Raw genomic sequence first — 20,521 nt, 5'->3', positions numbered from 1 at the left:
GCATGTTCTCAATAAGCAACCAAACCGGCAAGCAGAGATGTAGATGAGTGAGTACCAAGTTTTTGCTGTTGCTTGCGGGCATTTGCGTCTTATTCCGTTCCCAGCAACCTTGAGGCATTGGCTGGGACGGCGTAGCAGCATCACCTTTTTGACAGCTCCCCCGGAGCAAGTGCCTACCTAAGCTAGGTATATATTGTTCCCAACTTCCCAAGAGAGGCGCAGCGGTGGATCGGGCATCTTGTCGTCATGAGGGTCAAGCGATGCACGACAAAGGGTAGGGTTGCCTGCGAGATGTCGTAGTTATCAGTGACCATGACTCGAGTAGTGAGATCGTGACAAGTGGAGCCAGTGAGATGCTTAGGGTGGATATGGCCGATATTGAAGTGGGTGAGCGAGGGGAGGCGGCAAGGGGAACAAGATAAATCATGATTTGCATGTGCTCACAGCTTCGTCCCACCGCCGGCGGCCAGTCAGTCTACTGTACAGGTATCTCGCCTGCCCTGCCTTCCTGTCCTTGCTACCTAGCTGTCTGTCTATCCGTGCATGTCTACAGATACTACGCCAGGCAACGAAACGAAACGAACAAAGCTTTGTATTTGTCTCCGGGTTCTAAGCCAACCTCATGCCAATTGGATTCCGCCACCTTCTCTCCCTGTCCGTACTAAACTCTACCAAGTAATGCAACTTAAGAGCACCTTCCATGTTTGACAATTGGCTCCGGCTACCGAATGAGTGAGGCGGTTCGTCCAACAGTAACTGCAGCACGAGAGACGGAATGCATGAAGCATGCAGCAGCCACTGAGAGGGCCCCACGTTCTTCAAGGAGGGGAGGGAGGGAGGAGGGGGGAAACCAGAAACAAGAAACCAGAAGAACAGGTGCATTGTCACACAATCACACAATGAACAAAATTGACAGGTCCCTGAAGCCCCCTCAAGAGCAGCGTTAAATGCCACCTTGGCGGCGCCAGGGCACGGATACACACTATGGAGGTAGGATGTATCTCTGTGGGTTGTGGTCTGCTTGAAGGGACATCCAGGGCTCCTTCACCACCATTCCTCTTTGGGATAGCTTCGGTGGGCCCAAAAACGGTCGGGCTGCCAATATTTCAGTGGGGCCTTAGCAGGGGTCCAGCCACTGAAAAAGTAGACCACTCATTTCCATCACCAAGTGAACTTGCAAGACCCACGATAACAGCCCCAAAATCAACAAGAGAGAGAACTTTGGAACAGGGGAGAAACCGACGAGGCAAAAGGAGGAAGGGAAAAAAAACAAACCCACCCCCTTGCCTGCAGAAAAGCCTGACCGCCTTTCCTGTTGGTTTGTTTACCCTCTCTACCAACATTTCCTCCCCGTCACCGTCACCGTCACCGTCACCGTCCACCTGCCTCTCTCTCTCTCTGCTTGACCAAAGAAAACGAAACGACTCGACTCACCGACTTCCATGGGTCTTGCTTGCATTATCCCTCCCCCCTGAATTTTCCATCATTCTCATCTTCTCCCATTGCCATTGTTTAACCCCATCGCTCGACTGAACTCTACTGCGTCGCCTCGCCGAGATATCTTTCCTCCAATCATGGGCAACGTTGTTTCAGTCTTTTCTCCGGGCAACGGTCACCGCATCGAGGGTTCCAAGGAAGAGCTCGAGCAGAAGCTCGCCGACAGAGAGGAGACCATCACCGTTCTCGAGGAGGACCTCTCCAAGAAGGAGAAGCAGTACACCTCCCTCTCCGCCGAGGCCGACGACCTGCGCCAGAAGATCCAGGAGCTCGACGCCCAGCTGACCTCGTCCAACAACGAGAGCAAGGCCCGCATCGCCACCCTCGAGTCCGACCTCGCCGCCAGCAACGACAAGGTCGCCCAGCACCTCCACGCCAACGGCACCGCCGACTCCCAGCGCTCCCAGGAGCTCGACAACGCCAACAAGCAGCTCGCTCTCCTGCAGGAGCAGCTCAACACTGTCCAGCAGGAGAAGAAGGCCCTCGAAGATGACCTCGCCGCCGTGAAGGGCCAGCTGGCCGAGGCCAAGAAGGACCGCGAGGCGCTCGAGGTCTCGTTGCGCGAAGAGGTCCAGTCGCTTCAGGCTCGCCTGACCGATGCCGACCAGGCCCGCTTCACCCTGCAGGAGACCCTCGACAAGATCAAAGCCGACGCCGACACCACCACCAAGTCGCTCGGCGAGAAGGTCGCCGCCCTCACCACCCTCGAGGGCAAGCTCTCGGCCCTCGAGGGCGAGCACACCAAGCTCAAGACAGCCACCGAGGCCGAGCTTTCCGCCGCGACCGAAAAGCACGCGAGCCTCCAGCAGGCCCTCGAGAAGCTCAGAGCCGACTCCGACTCTGAGCTCGCCGCCGCCAAGAAGGACCTGAGCGACGCCCAACAAAAGTTCACTGCCCTGCAGCAAACCCACGACGACCTCAAGAACGGTGCCGATGCCAACGTCTCCTCCGCCCAGAAGGATCTCGCCGACGCAAAGGAGAAGCTCGCCGCTCTCCAGCAAACCCTCGACCAGCGCAAGACCGAGGCCGACTCCCAACTCGAGGCTGCCAAGAAGGAACTGGCCGATGTACAGGCCAAGTTCGCCGAACTCGAGGACAACCACAACAAGGTCAAGGCCGGCTCCGATGAGCAGGTCGCAACCACCAAGAAGGAGCTTGCCGAGGCCCAGCAGAAGGTTGCCACCCTCCAACAGGCCATCGACACCCTCAAGTCCGAATCCGAGTCCGAGCTGTCGACCACCAAGAAGAACCTTGCCGACACACAGGAATCTCTCGCCGCGCTGCAGCAGACCAACGAGAAGGCCAAGGCCAACTCGGACCAGGAGCTCGCCGCTGCCAAGAAGACTCTCGCCGAGACGGAAGAAAAGTACGCCAAGCTGCAGGAGACTCGCGACGCCGAGCTTGAAGCCGCCAAGAAGAATGTTGCCGACTGGGAGCAGAAGTACACCAAGTTGGAGCAGACCCTGAAGGCCCAACAAGAGGCCCAGTCCAGCTCCAGCGCCGATCTCGAGGCCGCGAAGAAGACCCTTGCCGAGTCGGAGGAGAAGTACGCCAAGCTGCAATCGACCCTCGCCACCGAGCTTGAATCGGCCAAGAAGGGCCTGTCCGAGTCGGAGGACAAGTACACCAAGTTGGAGCAGACGCTGAAGGCTCAGCAGCAGGCCCAGTCCAGCTCGAGCGCCGAGCTCGAGGCCGCGAAGAAGGCGCTTGCCGAGGCGGAGGAGAAGCACACCAAGTTGCAGTCGGCCCACGCCGCTGACCTCGAGGCCGCAAAGAAGAACGTTGCCGACTGGGAGGCCAAGTACAACAACCTTGAGAAGTCTCACAAGGAGTCGCTGTCTGCCTCCAACGCCGAGCTCGAGTCCGCGAAGAAGAGCCTGGCCGAGTCGGAAGACAAGTACGCCAAGTTGCAACAGGCACACACTGCCGAGCTCGAGGCCGTCAAGAAGAACGTCGCCGACTGGGAAAGCAAGTACAACAAGCTGCAAGAGTCACAGTCCAGCTCTGCTGCCGAACTCGAGTCGGCAAAGAAGAGCCTGTCCGAGTCGGAGGGCAAGTACAAGGAGCTTCAGCAAGCGCAAGAAAAGGCCCAATCCGAGTCCAATGCCGAGCTGGAGGCCGCCAAGAAGAGTGTGTCGGAGTGGGAGCAGAAGTACAAGAGCCTCGAGAAGGCACAGGAAAAGGCTCAGACCGAGAGCATTGCCCAGTTGGACGCTGCTAAGAAGGCTGCGGCGGATTGGGAGGAGAAGTACAATGCCCTGCAACAGGCTCAGGAGAAGGCTCAGTCCGAGTCTAGTGCCGAGGTCGCCGCTGCAAAGAAGAACGTCGCCGAATGGGAGGCCAAGTACAACGACATCAAGCAGTCTCATGAGAAGGCCCAGTCCGAGTCAAGCGCCGAGCTTGAGGCTGCCAAGAAGAGCGTCATCGAGTGGGAGAGCAAGTTCAAGACCCTACGGGAGACCAGCGACAAGACCCAGTCCGATGCCGCAACCGAGGTTGCCTCTGTCAAGCAGAGCCTGGCCGATGCGGAGACCAAGTACAAGTCTCTGGAGGAAGCCCACGAGAAGGCAAAGGCCAGCTTCGAGAAGGAACACTCGGCCACGAAGAAGAGCTTGTCCGACCTCGAAGCCAAGTACAGCACCTTGCAGCAGACTCACGACAAGACAAAGAGCGAGTCCTCAGAGGAGTCCTCGCGCTTGAGCAAGGAGCTCGCGGACCTGCAGACCAAGTTTGCCGACCTCGAAAAGGCCAGCGAGACCAGCAAGAAGAGCGACACTGCCGAGCTCGAGAGCGCCAAGAAGGATGCTGCCACCTGGCAAGAGAAGGCCAAGCAGTCCGACTCTGCTCGCGACTCCCTCACCAAGGAGCTCGAGGCATCCAAGAAGGACCTGGCTGCCGCAGAAGTACGCGCAAAGGAGGCTCAGTCCAAGCTCGAGGCGGAACTCCAGAAGCTCCGCGACGAGCTCGCCAAGCCTGCGGCTGTGAACGGCGACAAGCCCACTGCCGAGGCCGCCGAGGAGAAGAAGCCCAAGGAGGAGACCGTTGCGGCATGAGTGGAGATGTCTGGAAAGATCAGTGTACAAAGAGGAAGGGCGAGGTTGATTTCGCTGCAGAGGAGGGACATACACACCAACTGAGATACCAAACAAGAGTGCTATGACGTTGTACTTAATAGACTAATTCCCTCATGAGCTAGTTATGAATCATGACATGTGAACGAACCTAGACACACGTCTGTCTTGCTGATGAGACGTCGGATGCTTACAGATTAGAGTGAGAACATCAAAGCCCTTTGGCGAACCTTCTAGGGCGAAGCGATTGCGGCAGCAGTAATTCTTGATTGCTTGGTATGTATATCTTATGATATGCGATGACCGAGCAAGTTGAATCATTGTTTTGGAGCTGTTTGGTGAGGCCAGTTGGGGAAGCCTTGTGATGATGTCTTGGAACTTTGTTGTGTAGTTGACCTTTTGTCATTTGCAGGTGGCTGTTCAAGGTCACACCAGCGGCAATACCAAATACGCCTCGGTGCACCATTAGAGACACGGGCTGACCTAAAGATGCCACGCTGCAGTGAAGATGGATTTCATAAAGTGTATGTTAACGATGAATGCAGTCGAGGATATTCAGCGAATGCTACCTCACCAAAGGTTTGGTTTGTTTGTATTATGTTTTTTTTTCCAAGATAGTAAGTAGGCAGACGTCTGCTATTTCCCTATAGCCGTAACTCCATTACGCCAACCCAAGTCGTGTCTGGACTGATGATGCTGCTCGCCGACGCAGCTTCTACTCGTCGTCATGACCGATCAAAATGCCCCAAGCGCTCTTAATGGCGGGCTCCCTCAACCCCTTCGTATCACCCTTGAGCTGCCACACATCGTGCTGCTTGTGTGCCTCTTCCCATCCACTTCGATCCTGGTCCTTGTGCTCGACCCTGATATCGCTTCCCATGGATCCCCACATGCCCAACTTGTCGCGGTAACGCCACTGCACAACGGGTGGCGGCCAGATGCTGTAGGCTCGGAGTTGGCCATTCCGAATCATATCGTTCATGATGACGTCGACGGGGAGGTTCAGGTCGAAGCCGCTTCGCAAAAGAAGCTTCGCAGCGCCGCGTGCGCTGACTGCATACGCGCCTGTGCAAGTCAGGCCGCCGGCTCGACGGATCATTCGACGGCCGCCCTTGAGACCGATGCCAAAGTATTCGCTCTTTTCGCCGTTGGTGTAAGGGTCGTCGTACTTGACCCGCTCCGACTTCCAGCCGTCGCCGTCGCCGCAGTGTCCGAAGGTGATCAGATCCCATTGACTGCTGTGCCAAGGGTCGATCCGTGCCTGCTCGTGCGAGCTCCGAGTCGGGTTGATGCCGAACACGCCAGTGCCGTTGAGCAGAGCCGGCAAGTGGGAGGCGGCAAGACGCATCACTTCCTTGACATTTACGTCCCAAGTCACGTCGTCCTCCATGATGAGGACTGTTTCCGCATTCGCACGGAGCATGGAGCTCCAGGCCTATAGAAAACCGTCAGGGCTTGTAAGGAGAGACATGATCCCAAGGAGACAACTCACGTTCGCATGCGATCTCCAGCATCCCTTCTCGCCGCCGGACAAGCCAGGTTCGGTGTCGGGAACACTGCTTGGCGGCATGCCCACCTCACCAAGACGGCTGCCGTTGACACCCTCCACGACGTTGATGTTGAGGCCAGACAAAAACGCCTGGACAGCAGCAGCGTCGGCCTTGTCTTGACGGATGGGCAGGTTGATCATCTGAATCGAGCCGAAGCCCAAGGTGCGGTTGGCAGCCGCATTGACGTCGAGGACGATGGCCGGTTGTGATCCCGTGCTCGCGGCAATCATGAGGATGATGACAAATACAGCGCCTCCGAGGGCGATGGCGAGGCGGCGGTTGCTCAGGAATCGGGATGGAATGTGATTCCTGACCTTCTTGAAGACGTTGTGGTCCAAGAAAGACTGCCTTTGGGCATCGAACACGGCCCCGACCGAGGAGTGTGACGTCGAGGAGGACCGTGGCAGCTCTGTCGACTCCTTTGAGGCCGACCAAGAGCTTTCCGCCGGCTGCATGGTCGCGATGTCGGGCGCACGGCGCCTTGGCCTTCAGTTTCTCCCTGGCACAATGTCGTCGTTGAGGGCTGGTGCTGTACAATCAAAGAGCTGGCTGGGTAGTCCAACTCGTCGATCCAACGGCGACGGTGCAGCACAGGGTGAATAGGAGGAAAGGAGGGAAACGAAGGCAAAGCGAGAACCAGACACCCAAAAGAGACACAAGGCTACTTGCGACCAGGCCGGGAGGCCAAGGGCGCTGGTGACGATCGAAGGGGGGGAGGAAGGGGGGGGGCGAGTGTGGTACTCTCTCGTCAGGCAGGCTTTGCACTCAAGGTGGCAAGGCCAAGGATAGATAAGATGATGCGACAATTGGAGGATACCAAATTCGCTACACAGAATCCAAATAGTAGCGAAAGGCAAAACACTGTTGCGTTCAGGTGCTACCGTTTGCGGCGTACAACAGTTGATGTTTGTCTGACCTCGACTGTCAGTCGGTCTCAAAAGACGGGAAGAAGAGAGATGGACAAACAAACGCGCTGAGTGGAACACTGCTGAAGAAAGGGATCGGGGAACGAAAGGAATACATGGAGATAGGGCCAAGGCCAAGCGACGCCCGACTTCTTAGCTGATGCTGTATCATTGGCCATGTCAAAGCAGGCCCCTGGAAGAAGCCAGCCCGAGACATCGTGTGTTGCTGTGCCGCACCCGCATAAGAGCCTCGATTCCCCACCGAGACAAGGCAACAGGCTAAAACACACACGGCGATAGGCTCGCCAGGAGGTGGCGCTGGAGTGCGCCAAGGCGAGCTTGTCAGATTTGGGCATACGATTCCACGAGCCAAAAAGATAATCTAACTTCGAAGAGCTGTCGGAGGGGGGGGCCGGCCTTGGGTGTCGTAGCCAATCGCTGAGGGGGGGGGATGCGGAAAGCTTGAAGCTGTTCTCAAGTCGAACCTTTGTTGGAAAAGGATGGCGGACTTGCTAAGCCTAATGGGGCTTGAAGTGTGTGACGGGAAGGGTCCATCGGCTCACCGGCTCTGCTTTCAATTTATCTCTCAATTGTGGGACTGGACTGCTGCTGTAGGTATCTGGGAATTGAGGCTCTGTAGAGCAAGAAAACCAGTACGAAAGGACATGAGGCCTGTGAGGAAGCATATTTGCCAAAAGCCTCGAGGTAACGGTTTGGCCTCAGACCCCCAAGCAGACTGCGGCGCTTGTCAATGCAGCAAGGGGAGTCAGTGTTGGGCAGTAAGTTTACATCAGCGAAACCGAGCAAGATCAGCATCGTTCTGACAGCTTATGCGCAGTCGCTTCTCCGACTCAAAAAGAGCGTCACGAACATTGAGCAGTGTTGGCAGCGACAACCGGCCATAGATTTGCACTGCTGACTCACTCAGTGGCCCGTTGAGATGGTGTTTGGTGTAGTCTTTGCAGCCTTGTTTATTTTGCGGGGCTTTGTTTGTCGATGGGCTTGAATGCACATCCATAGAATGCTGACATTTGGTCCAAAGCGTAAATTGCAATTCGATCGTGGCGAGATCCATCGTCTCGACACTGACTGGAAGCTGAATGTAGCGCAAGCAAGCCAACCGAGAAGAAAGGGGGGGGGTTCTTGTCCGCAAACGGTCAAGCGCGGCCCCGTGTACGAACAGGTCGGAAAGGAATTATGGGTTACACGAACAAAAGGTCCAAAGAGTCCAGAGGGAGAGATTAGGTGGTCCAATTATCAGGCGGTGGGTGGTGTCTCACCCAACGCCATCAGACATGGAGGAGGAGGAGTGCTGAATTCAGACTGAGCAACGGGGAACAAAAAAGAGGGGAGGAGGCGAGTGCGGAGGCTCATTACTCCAGGGCAGCAGCGTCGACAGTCGTTGACGTTTTATTAAGCTCATACTAACCACCCATCACCAAGGTTTCGGCCCTCTCCGCAAGGCAAGCAAAATCCGATCTTGGTGGCTTCTTGGTGCATACGGACGGGACTGACTCCCTACCAATGCCACAGACAAATGTCACGTTAAGCAGGCTTGTTTTTCAGTGCTCGGCCCCCACAGGGTCCTAATGTACGCAATCCACAAGACACTACGCCTCCTTGCACTTTTCGCCTGGGGCTGGAGCGTTCCGGCCAACAGGCCAAAGGGTTTCCCCTCCCCAAAGGACCCATGGTCCTCTGCTTGGCAGAGGAAGATTTCCCAAGGGCAAGCCGGAACGGAAAATGAGCAAACACGTGGTGGAGACGAAGAACCAACCAAACAAACGAACCGTACTCAATATCGTCTCGCTTGGCGGCCGACCTTCGGAACTCGGCCGAACTCGTTCATCTCCGCTCTTTTTCCCGAACGGAACAACTGCGGGAAACAGAACCAAACAAAGCAAGCCATTAGTCAGGATGTTATGGTCCATCAGGGTCAGCAAAAAAAATTAAAAAAATTCCCTCGCCAGCAGTAGGTGTCATGATGCCAATTTCTGTTGCTGTTAGAAATCGAGACAGATACATGCGTCTTGTCTGAAGGGGTCTGTAGAGACACCAAACATGGCATTCAACTGCTTCCACTGTATGCTGTTGGGACTTTCGGCGCAAGCAGACGGCTTTTCCAGCCGGCCACGCCGTTACATTCTCAATAGTGCTCGGACAAACTGTTGCATTTATCTGTGAAAGTTCGTCCCAAAATATTGATACTACACTTTATTCCATAGTCCTCCTTTGCGTAGTCCTACCGAGTGTGCTGCCGGCCTTATGAATAGTGGACATGGACGGGACGGCAGCGCAATGGTCCAAAAGCCTGTTCCACCAACACAACAAACATTCCGTTGCATCTCCCTTCCCTCACCACCCCCTAAAACTCACGATCCCCAATTGTAATGTTCGGATTATCATTCAGCCATTGCGACCCGAGACCCGACCCGGCACGGCCGTGCCGATGGAATCCAGACCAAAAATAAACACGGCGTTGCCGGATTTGCCGGCCCACCTTGGCGCCGCGTCGAGGTGCCGTCGGGACCGGCCCCACCGAGGCACTAGCCACGCGTCTCCCGCCAGCCAAAAGAAGAGACTTGATGAAGTCACCGTGGAGCTACTGCGAATCGCGTAGCACCAGACGGCACCAGAGCCCCGTCCGTCGTCTTGGGACATGACTTGTTCGCTGCGGCACTGAAGCTTTCAAGATGGATCCCTTGCTCTCCAAGCTCGCGTTTCCCTGAAATGCGCCACACCCAAACTTGCACCCGCTGACGCGTTGCTGCTATCATAGCGTCTCCCCGCCATGCTCATGACGTTGCCCACCCGTCTGTCCAGCAGAACAGGGGAGACAACCACAGTTGAACGATGTCGTGTGCCCAGGAGTCGCAACGGTAGCAGGTGATATAAGGCCGGACCTATGGCTCTCTTGTTTCGTAATCATCATCAGTCGCTCTACATCCCGCAACCAGCTTGTGCACACCTACCTACTCTGTCACGATATCCATACAACTCCCTGGTCTTCACTTTCAAGTCCGAATCAAACCATTTCGTTTCTCGTCGGAGACTTCAAAAAGTCACGCTCGATAAAAACTTACAACCTCCCACCTTCTTTGCAACAATGGTAAGCTACCTACACTGTGACTTGGTCCGACCAGTGTGAATCGCATACTAAAACAACATGGACTAGGCTGGACGCGGAAGACGCCTCGCAACCGGCGCCATCGTCGGTATCGCCATTGCCGGTTTCCTCTTCATCGCCTTCTGGGTCCTCTGCTGCTATTGCTGTTGCTTCCGAAACAAGCGCAAGCAGCAGCGCGGCCGCCAAGCACACCCCGTCGGCGGTGGCGGTGGGGGCATGTTCTCCCGGTTCATGCCCGGACGCCAGCGCCAAGGCCCGGGAATGATGGAGTCCGGGTACGGACACGGACACGGACATCATCACGGCGTCGCCCAACCGGCCCCGTCGCATGGATACAGATAAGGGGTCAGTGTCACAGGGATCATCGAGTGTGAAGGGCGCTAGAGCATGTTGGCAAAAGGCGCTACGGAGCAACAAGTGCCCCGACACATCTGACAGGGCATCGGCACGGAGGAATTTCTCTTTGCACAAGGAATAATGCAAGTCAAGGAAAGATCATGAGAGTGGATGGACAAGTATACCCGGTGGGCAGCGTTTGGATACCATTGGTTGGCAGGGCGTTGGATCTTTAGTCAGACAAGACTAGAACGCTCAATGTGACATTAAGTACTATCTATGGGGTATGTGGGTATTATATCGTGTTTGTGATTCGGATGAGATGCCTCAAAGGTTCTCCCGCTTCTGCTCGACAGCCTCGACTCTTCGCTCGAGGTCGTGCGTCTCGACGGTCTTCATGTCCAACGTCGGGATGAAGAGAGGCGCCTCGGTGAACAGGTATCTCATCTCCTCGAGGGGACGTCTGGCGGTCTCGGGAAGGAAGGCCCAGAAGAAGATGGCGTTGGTGAAGTTGCACACCTGTGTGGAGGAAAGCGAGTCAGCAAAATTCATCAATGATTGGTCGAAACGGGTATGAGCTTACAATGAAGAGAATGTACCAGCGCCAGCCGATTCCGCTCTTGTCGTCCAGAGCCACAGAGGTCGTCTGGCCGATGAGGGTGTTGAAAGCGTACGAGATCATGGTGGCGATTGAGACACCCTTGGAACGAGTCTTCATGTCAAAGATCTCGGCAGGGATGATCCACGAGAGGGGACCGCAGGTGGCGCTGAAGCTGAAGTTGTAGAGCCAGGTCATGGCAATGAAGCCCCACGCTGCGCTTCCGCTGGCATTCTCGGAGCCGGGGGGGAACTTTGCGAGCAGGATGGTGGCAATGATGAAGGTGATGCAGTTGCCGATGTTGCCCAAGATCAAGGGCCAGCGGCGGCCGGTCTTGTCGATGAGCATCATGCAGAGGAATTGGGCAACGAGGGCAATGACGGAGGAGATGGCCTGGTAGCGAAGAGTCTCGTCGCCGGCGATGCCGATCTTCTCGTAAATGGTGACCGAGTAATATTGGATGGCACTGACGCCAGTCATCTGGATGGACGCTTGCAGGGCGCAGGCAAGGAAGAGGCGGCGGAAGCAGGACTTGTCGGTGAACAGTTCCTTGTAGGACTTGGCGGAGCCCTCGTGCTCGACGGCGATGGACTCTTGGATCTGGTCAAACTCGGCGCGGACCCAGGCATCGTTGACGTCGCCATGCGCGTGGAGCTTGGCCAGGGTCTGGAGACCCTCGTCGACGCGGCCGTGGTCGATGAGCCAACGGGGAGACTCGGGGAACAGCAGAATGAGCAGAGCGAGGATACCACCGGGGATGCACTGGATGCCCAGACTGACACGCCACTGGTTGTTGTCGTCCTCGGCGAATCCGATGTAGGTGCCGTATGAGATCCAGGCGGCGGCGAGGGCACCGACACCGAGCATGAATTGTTGCAGAGCGGTGACTCGTCCACGGATACTGGGGTGGCATAGTTCGGCCTGGTACATGGGGATAATCATGGTCAAGAAACCGACACTGGGGTTGCAACATCAGCCAGCCATCCAGGAGCGAGATTGGGATATTCGCGGAAGTCGCCGACTTACCCGACACCAGCGAGGGCGCGGCCGGCGTAGAGGAAGGCCAGAGACTGGGCTGCGGCCTGGAGAGCGCCACCGAGAACGAAGATGGAAGCGCCGATGAGGATGGTCAGTTTACGGCCGAGTTTGTCACCGGTGGGACCGGCAAGACCGGCGCCGATGAAACCACCTCCGGTGAAGACGGAGACGACAGCGCCACTGGATCAAATGGTTAGTTTAGTTGTGTTCTTTTCCACAGCAGCGGAAGAGGGAGGGAGAGGGTAACGGGCAACGTACATCTCGTTGGGATCTTCGCCGAACTTGGTCTTGAAGGAAGCCGAGGCGATGGCAGAGGCAATGACACCCAAGTCATAACCATAGTTGAAGGAACCGAGCGAGGCGAAAACGCTCACAAGGAACTGGTACCACTTGGGAGGGAGCGCCATGACGGGCCGAGTTGTGAGACGCTCTCGGTCAGTTGGTTGGCGCTGATGGTGTCTTGTCTTGGGTTCGTCGGGTAAGAAGAGCCCAGTTGGAGTTTTTTTTTTTTTTTTCCAAGACTGAGGGTATCCGAGTGACTTCAAGGGGTTAAACCGACTGACTGGTCGAGCTGCAATGGGACGGTCTCGCGTGTTGCTGCATCAAGCACGAAGGGATCGTCGCGTCTTTATAGAATGCTCGGCCGACCCCATGTTTCCCACGTATCCACTTTGTCCCGAAGGTCGCATCGGCTGGCTGGCAGCCCCATGAGATGGCAGGCAGGCAAGCAGGCGAGCAGGCCGTCGGGTTACCTCTGTGCTCGTTCTCCGATGCAATGGGCAGCAGCAACATGGGGTTCAAGGTTAGCGCCGCGTCCTGGAACATCAGGTAGTATTAGTGTGTTGCCGGTAATGGTTGCTGGGGGATGGACAATGGGATGCGAGTGGACATGAGAACGGTGTCTTCCCCCCCTGGCTCGCCATTCCCGGGGGATTGCCAGTCCGTCACAAGACGGCATCGGTGACGGTTGCCCCGGCCTTGGACCCCATGCCCCAGTTTGCGCCGGGATGCGACAAGCTGGGCCGGTTTACTAGTTAGTGTTTGGCGTATGCGACCGGCACTGCGAACATCGAGTCCCCGAGAAAGGGACAGTCGAAGGCGTCGAAGGGGCGTTGGAGAAGCGGTCGTGTGGTAGGCTCGGGTACCCCCCATAGTATAGTTTGCTGGACTTCTTCTCCATTCTCCATGGTTTTGGGAACGCGGGCACGCGGGGAAAAGTGCTGGGATGGGGGTGGTTGCAAGGCGGAGAGGCGCCTTCGTGTGAGTGGGACGCCGGTTCGGTTCATCAACGCCGACGCTGGTGCTCACACACGGATGAGCTCCGGTTTGGCGACGAATCGCATGGTAACTCGTCAATGGTTTGTTTGTCTGGGGTTTCCATGGTAAGTTCACAGTCCTTGGTTAGTCCTTACACTAACCGGACGAGAGACGGCTACTTCGCGAAAGTCTGTTGGCTCTACGTATCTAGGGAGGGAGACGACTCTCTTCTTCAGCATTGTCTCTCTCTGGCAGCACCCCCTAAGAAACTCGGCAACGCCCCCCCATATGCTCGCGCTAGGGTACGGATACAAGGTTCGAACAATCCAGCTCACCCTAAGCAGTTGCTCGGCCTAGCTACAATCCCATTCCGACTTCACCTCGTTTCCAAGTGCAAATCCATCGTGATACTCTTTATTTGATGGCATCATGGCCCATCCTATGGTCTTACTCCGTGATCTCTCCCCCTTCAGAGCGTTTGCGGTACGTAGGTTTCCCCCTGGAGGACAAACACCTTTTCAGTGGATCACGTCCAGGTAGCACCTTATTGGTCCAAGCAGCAACATCACCCCGCAAAGTCCCGCTTATTATAGCCAATGTCGTCACTGTCTTGGGATGGAAAACAGAATCAAGCTTTAATGTCCGACCTATGCGCGCCAACCAGAATCACCATCATCCGCCAGCCACCTCCACCTTTTCGGTCGTAAGCTCCATCATCACAACCAACCGTGCCAAATCCACCTCGGGACTTGGCGAGCAAAGGGTTGCTCCGCGTTCCTCCCCTCCCTCAGTATGTATCAGTTCATCACCCACACACCGAGTTATTACCCGTGACACACTACTTGCTCTACCGCCTGCCCTTCGGCAGCCGGCCCAACCAGCGTCAACTCCTGGCTCAGCCTCCGTTTGGCATCGACATCTTGTCCTGGTCAAGCAAAACCAAGACTCAGTATTCGACCAACCGTGCATCGCCTGAACAAAACTTGGCAGCTCTTGACATGCTCTTCTACCCAGCGCCCCGGATGCAATCCGACGCGCCAAGTAGTTGCTACGCATGCCTGAAACGGGTTCTGGCCTGATCGATTAACGCACTTAATATCAAAGACGCAAGGCAGCTGACACGACTCCGTCTTCGTACCTTAGTCGGTTGGCGGCCATGCAGTGTGTCCCTTGGTCCACGTTGGTTGCTACGCGGTTCGGCGAAGGAGACAACAGAAGCCGCAGTGTCTCCTCGCTGCCAACGTCCCTCCCCCCCCTTTGTCCTATTCCCGCGTCTCATGGCCATCTGTAAGTAGTCCTGTACGACGGATACAGACGACTTGATGCCGACTGTTGGATCGGATACTACTGCCTGCATGGCCATGGTCCTTTGTCATCTAATAGCCAACCGACCGGCCTGGCAATATTGCCTCCTGCGTCTCCAGTTTACCTCCCCCTCCCTCCCCCTCATGTCTCCACGAACCCCATCCCAACCCCATCTCATCCTACCTTAACCTACCTCACCAGCATCCCGTCCCATCCACCATTCAGTGGGCCACCACGACCCACCAATCAATCCTGTGGCCGCCTCTCGGGGCCGGTCACCCCACTCCCGAGATCCCAGCACCCGCGTTATCGTCGACTTTCTTCGCATGGTATCGTCTTTGATTCGTGCGCCTGTCCGCACCTCCCAGAACTGGCAAAGTCAAGAGACTCGAGAGCCGCACCAGCTCTCGGCCCATGACTTGTTCTGTTCGGAGTGCTCTGTATCCATCCGCACGTAGTACACTACAGCAGCGTACCTACCAATGCTTCATCGTGGCCGCTTCTTTGGTGTCCCTGTCAAGTCCGAGGGGGGCCACACAACCCACCACCCCCTCATCAGATACCCCAGTCAGATGTTGCTTGCCTAGGTATCCCAACTCGACTGAAGCGACTGAGGCGACTGAAGGCAACTGAAGGCCACTTGTTACGGGACCTGATGCCAAAACCCGAGAAGTCAGGCGCGTTGCACGCGATCCCTCCACTGCCGGCCCAATATCCTCCTCCCATGATTTTCTGCCACTTCTCCAGTCCCCTCTCCATTGTCTGACCGCTTGCCCCCGCCCATGGCGAGTTCAAATTCCGACCTCGATCCGGGTGTCTGTCGCGCAGTGAACAGGCACACGTCCATTTTCCACCACTCATCGACCAGCTGTTCTTTTTCAGTGCATAAAATTGCAGCCAACGGTTGATCGGACACCATCACCACATACCACGACGCTCGGGGCTTTTCGATAGCACTACACTCGTTCATACGCACACGGCACGTTTTCATTACGAAGCGTCCAGACTCAGACCATGGCGACCTTTACCAAAATTGCCGAGGATGCGCGCCCCAGCATCTCGCTGAACCCCTCCCACATCATCTCCAAGATCGATGACAACGTCTACGGTGGCTTCACCGAGTAAGTTTGTGCTGCGCCGCGCCGCCGGCTCCCAATGGTCCCCGCGTCAACATGCTACTGCAACTGGTCACAACGTACTGACGCAATAGACCGTAGGCACATGGGAAGATGTATCTACGGCGGCATTTACGACCCCGGCAACCCGCTCTCCGATGAGAACGGCTTCCGTAAGGATGTCATTGAGGCCTTCAAGGAGCTGAACTGCCCTGTTGTACGCTATCCCGGCGGCAACTTCGTCGCTACCTACCACTGGATCGACGGCGTTGGCCCCAAGGAGAAGCGGCCCAAGAGGTAAGCGGAAAATGAGAATCCCATGGTGAAATGGTGAAACCGCAATCTGCGTGCGGAACCCTAGACCCAGACTTCCCCCAGGCGACGATGCGGAATCACCCCCTTGGAGGTGTCTGGCCCCCCCCCCCCCCAGCGCGGGGGGCTGACTTCTGGTTTGCATGAGGTGGCTGACCGGTGTGCCCACATCCAGACCCGAGCTGGCTTGGATCGGCGTTGAGACCAATGAGTTTGGAACAGACGAGTTCATGAAGTGGTGTGAGGTCGTTGGCGCGGAGCCTTACCTGGCCCTCAACTTCGGTACCGGCACGCTCGATGAGGGTATGTGGATGGCCATTCTTCGCCAACAATCACGGCCGATGAAGCGAACTGACTTGCTGGTGGCTCACAGCTCTGGCCTGGGTTGAGTACTGCAACTCCGACAAGGACACCTACTACGCCAACCTCCGCCGCCAGAATGGCCGCGAGAAGCCTTACAATGTAAGTCATCATCAAAAGCTCTCTACCTGCCATGCGCAAGCACATCCCGCTCACCTCAGCGCCAGGTCAAATACTGGGCCCTGGGCAATGAGATGTGGGGTCCCTGGCAGGTCGGCCAAATGACCAAGGAGGACTACGCCAAGCAGGCCTACCAATGGGCCAAGGCCCTCAAGCTTCTCGATCCCTCGCTGGAGCTGATCCTCTGCGGCGAGACCGGCTTCAGCACCTGGGATACCTACGTGATTAAGGAGTGCATCACCTGGAGCGTGCACGGCCTCGGCGGCAGCACCACCGCTTCCCTGATCGACATGCACAGCATCCACCTCTACACCGCGTCCGAAGACCATCTCAAGAACGCCACCGGTAAGTGCCCTCCTCGTACTCTCTCTCTCTCTCTCTCTCTCTCTCTCTCGTGTCACGCAACTTTGCGTGGTTCTGTGTCGATCATGAGCCTGACCCTTTCCATTCCCTGAACAGCACCCAGAGCTGCCGAGCGCGCCATTGAGATTACGGGTGGTCTCATCGACCTGGCTCGTATCGAGAACAAGGTACCCCCGACATGCAAGAGGCAGAAGATCTGCTTCGACGAGTGGAACGTTTGGGACCCCGTCCGAGCTCCTGGTGAAGAAGGCGGCGAGGAATCGTAAGTCAAGGCTTCCTCGATGATGGTGAGATGACGGTGATGGCGATGATGATGCAGATCGACGATGACGGGGAAACCACGTCCTTGTCAACAGAGAACGCTGACCGACCGAACCCTACAGCTACACCTTGTCGGATGCTCTCGCCGTCGGTGTCTGGCTGAACGTCTTCGTCCGCCAGGCCAAGTACGTCGGCATGGCCAACATTGCCCAGTCCGTCAACGTCATCTCCCCCCTGATGACCACCAAGGAGGGCATCACCAAGCAGACAACTTGGTGGCCACTGCTGCTCTTCAGCAAGTACATGAGAGGCTCTACCATCGCCACCCACGTCCGTTCTCCAGAGTACGAGGGCGCCACCGAGCCCAACTGGATCCGGGGCGCCATCGAGACCCCTTTCCTCGACGTCAGTGCCACCGTTGACGACCACGGCTTCGTCAACCTTGCCGTCGTCAACGTCCACGAGACCAAGAGCTTCGCCGTCGACCTCGAAGGCGTCAAGGAGGGGGCCGATGTCCAGGTCTACACCGTCACAGGAGAGAACGTTAGGGTTGTCAACAAGGGCGACGAGAACCCCGTCGGCATCGCCGAGAGCAAGTGGGACGGCAAGGGCGCATACGAGTTCCAGAAGGCCTCAGTCACGCTGCTGAGATGGAAGCACTAGAAGGCCCAGCCAGGGTTGGTGGGGACAAGAAGGACGGCTCTCTACGAGGATCCATCGGGGGGAGCTTGCGTGTAATGTGAAATGGATGGAATTGATGCACAGTCGGGACCCGCGAGGGAGATGGGCTGGCAGGACCGGCATCGCCAGGGTTGCAAACATCTGCATATAGGATCACATAGACGGTTATGGCATGAGAAACGTGCAACTTCCCTAACCCCCCTTCTCGACTTGCGTTGAAACTATGAGACTGGACAAGGGCTTTCTCTAGTTGATGCCCTCGGCGTGCACGCTGTCTATGGCACCCAAACGGGCTTCGGGCCTTCATGGCCAGCATGTCGCCAGGTGCTAAACACTAGTGCTGCCCGTAAATAGGTTGACGAAGTCGTTTAGTCTAACCCACGTGCTGCGTGGGAGTCTTTCGTAGGGTAGCTTCTCCGTGCATCTGAAAATGGAGAGTGCCGTTCAGAGCAATCGCCAGTGTTCGCTCTGTTCTACACAGTACTTTCACATCCATCGAGACAAAATTCGAGAGTAATGTCCTTCAAGGAGATTGCCGTCTCAGTGGATGCGCCTCCGTATTCAAGACATAGTCGTCGAGGTTGACGAGACCAGGAGGCGAGAAGATTAAGTAAAAGTATTTCAGCGTCTCGGACAGCCAGAAGCTCTGTTTGCAATCGTTAACCTCGGTCTCCCGAAAACCGACCCTTCTTGGTTGCAACGTACCTCCATTGAGTCCAGCTTCTTCGTCTCGCCCCTGACTGTTACGTCTTCGATAGCCGAGTTCGCATACTCCGTCTCGGTAGCTTTGGCGATGGATTGAAACATGGTCCAGGCTATCTCCTGGTATTCGGGGTTGCCGGTCATTCTGTACATCAGGAAGATGCTCTCGATAGCCTCGGGTCGGAGGATGTATCGTGGGTCACGAGCATGGGAGAAGCCCTTTTTCAGATCGGAGGCGCCTTCACGCTTCCACCGCTCCTCATCCCACTCGCAGGTGTCCAGGGTGTCGCAAGTGACCATGCCAAAAATCTCGGGCATGAGTCCCGTGGGGAACGAACTATAGGCCCAGCCGCAGCCACGAGCCAGCCTCTCGGCCAAGCTCACGTGTTCGTCGATCCCGAACAGCTTGCCACCCAACCCGAACATGCCACCAACGAAGCATGACAAGTGCTGGCTCTCTGGGTTTCGCCTCACGTTGCCTTCGGCAAAGGCCGTCCCGGAAAACAAGATGTCCTGGCCGTCGGGAAGCATGGGGCGAAACAGGAGGTACTGCTCGACAACGTGCATGGCGTGACGATACATCTTTTCGTAGGCCGGATCGGTTCCTCCAAGCAAGGCAAACATCTTGGGCAGGTACTCGTACAAGGAGTCGGCCAGAGCGCCGAGTGTGAACTCGTTGTGTTGCGTGACGGACTCGTCTCGGAAGTTGATGAGAGCTGGCCACATGCCAGGCAACCGGCTCTCTCGCTGCGTCTTTTCTAGGAATAACTTGACCCTCTCGATGGCGTCGAAGTACTTGGGGTCCCCGGTGAGCTGGGATAGCCTCGTGAACTCCAGCCCCAGCGAACAAGGCGATGCCGAAGGGTCGGCCGTGCCGGCGACGAGGTTTCCGTTTTTCGCGGCCTCAAAGTCGAGCCAAAAAGGCGGCATCCGGTTCGGCGTGTCGAAGGCGGCATACAGCATGTCGCCCAGTTCGATGGCTTTGAGCAGCAGCACGGGCTCCTCGCTAAGGTCGTAGGCGCTCAAGAGACCGCCGAGGTGGCGGATGGTTGTCTCGAAGACATTGACTGCCGTTTCTTCCGTGTCGTCCCAGTCCATGGACGCAACGACGGCCAGCGCAGCGTCGAAGTCGTCGCGCAAGTCCATGATCCAGAGCGTGTCGAGGGCGTCGACGAGGGTAGCCGCATAGCCGCCAAAGGTATTCTTGCCCTTGGCCGTGACGGGGGTGAGCTCGTCGAACCCCCAGGCGTGCTCCTTGTAGCTGTTCCAGCTCTTGACGAAGACGTCTCGCACCGCGTGCCGTCGCGACTCGGATGTCGCATCGTTCTTGCGCATGCGCTGCGCGCCAAAGTCGAACTGGACGCGTGGGAGGGGTTTCGGACGTTGGGTCGGCAGGCGGTGCATCGAGAGCGGAGCTATCGGATACTTGTGCTGGTGGGCGGCCCAGTCGAAGCTGCTCTTGACGAGGCGAATATCGGCATGTTTGCGAGGCGGCGGACCGCTCGAACGAAGGGTGTGGAAGGCAAAGAACCCCAACAAGAAGACGGCGATGATTATGACACGCCGCTGTCGTCGATTGGCCATCTTGTCATGTCGAAGAAATGCTGTTGCCGGCTATGCGAACTGATGTGTGCTGCTGAACTTGCTCCGGAGGCGGAAGGAAGCGCAGACGGGGACGGAGGCGGAGCGGAGGAGGCGAAAGTGCTTCGACGTCGAGATCGAAACGGTCGGTGGCATATTACCCATCGATGTCATGGCTGCAAGAGGACAGCTTGAATTGAAATGAACATTTTCCAGCCAGGTAGGTAGCGAGTCGCATTGTGTTTCAGAAGCCGCCCCGTGCCGCGCTGAGTGTTCGGATGAAGATAGCCTTGTTAGTGGGCTGGTCCCTTTAGTGGACTGGTCCCTACTACTATGTAAGCC

At 56.6% G+C, this 20,521-nt stretch overlaps 6 protein-coding genes across 6 annotated transcripts; 3 read left to right on the top strand and 3 right to left on the bottom strand.

Moving 5' to 3' along the window:
- Positions 1-1,574: 1,574 nt before the first annotated feature.
- CH63R_01771 (Adventurous gliding protein Z) lies at positions 1,575-4,550 on the top strand (the record flags this gene model as incomplete). The annotated part of the gene is made up of 1 exon (XM_018296746.1): positions 1,575-4,550. One exon carries the CDS (start codon positions 1,575-1,577, stop codon positions 4,548-4,550), a length of 2,976 nt encoding a protein of 991 aa, XP_018165108.1.
- Positions 4,551-5,283: 733 nt separating this feature from the next.
- Positions 5,284-6,573, bottom strand: CH63R_01770 (Glycosyltransferase family 25; the record flags this gene model as incomplete). The annotated part of the gene is made up of 2 exons (XM_018296745.1): positions 5,284-6,003; positions 6,061-6,573. 2 exons carry the CDS (start codon positions 6,571-6,573, stop codon positions 5,284-5,286), a joined length of 1,233 nt encoding a protein of 410 aa, XP_018165107.1.
- A 3,556-nt stretch (positions 6,574-10,129) lies between these two features.
- CH63R_01769 (uncharacterized protein) lies at positions 10,130-10,492 on the top strand (the record flags this gene model as incomplete). The annotated part of the gene is made up of 2 exons (XM_018296744.1): positions 10,130-10,132; positions 10,199-10,492. The coding sequence occupies 2 exons, from the start codon at positions 10,130-10,132 to the stop codon at positions 10,490-10,492; spliced, it is 297 nt and encodes a 98-aa protein (XP_018165106.1).
- Positions 10,493-10,813: 321 nt separating this feature from the next.
- On the bottom strand, positions 10,814-12,529 carry CH63R_01768 (Hexose transporter; the record flags this gene model as incomplete). The annotated part of the gene is made up of 4 exons (XM_018296743.1): positions 10,814-11,005; positions 11,070-12,042; positions 12,111-12,302; positions 12,381-12,529. 4 exons carry the CDS (start codon positions 12,527-12,529, stop codon positions 10,814-10,816), a joined length of 1,506 nt encoding a protein of 501 aa, XP_018165105.1.
- A 3,169-nt stretch (positions 12,530-15,698) lies between these two features.
- CH63R_01767 (alpha-L-arabinofuranosidase) lies at positions 15,699-17,878 on the top strand (the record flags this gene model as incomplete). Its single annotated transcript, XM_018296742.1, has 7 exons — positions 15,699-15,805; positions 15,902-16,096; positions 16,287-16,414; positions 16,485-16,573; positions 16,633-16,936; positions 17,051-17,216; positions 17,338-17,878. 7 exons carry the CDS (start codon positions 15,699-15,701, stop codon positions 17,876-17,878), a joined length of 1,530 nt encoding a protein of 509 aa, XP_018165104.1.
- Positions 17,879-18,419: 541 nt separating this feature from the next.
- On the bottom strand, positions 18,420-20,182 carry CH63R_01766 (alpha-1,2-Mannosidase; the record flags this gene model as incomplete). The annotated part of the gene is made up of 2 exons (XM_018296741.1): positions 18,420-18,542; positions 18,602-20,182. 2 exons carry the CDS (start codon positions 20,180-20,182, stop codon positions 18,420-18,422), a joined length of 1,704 nt encoding a protein of 567 aa, XP_018165103.1.
- Between the last annotated feature and the right edge of the window lie 339 nt (positions 20,183-20,521).

The sequence above is a fragment of the Colletotrichum higginsianum genome, chromosome 1 (assembly GCF_001672515.1).
Source record: "Colletotrichum higginsianum IMI 349063 chromosome 1, whole genome shotgun sequence".
Lineage (NCBI taxonomy): Eukaryota > Fungi > Ascomycota > Sordariomycetes > Glomerellales > Glomerellaceae > Colletotrichum > Colletotrichum higginsianum.
Note: the sequence above shows the minus strand (reverse complement) of the source record. Positions and strands in the feature narration are given on the sequence as shown.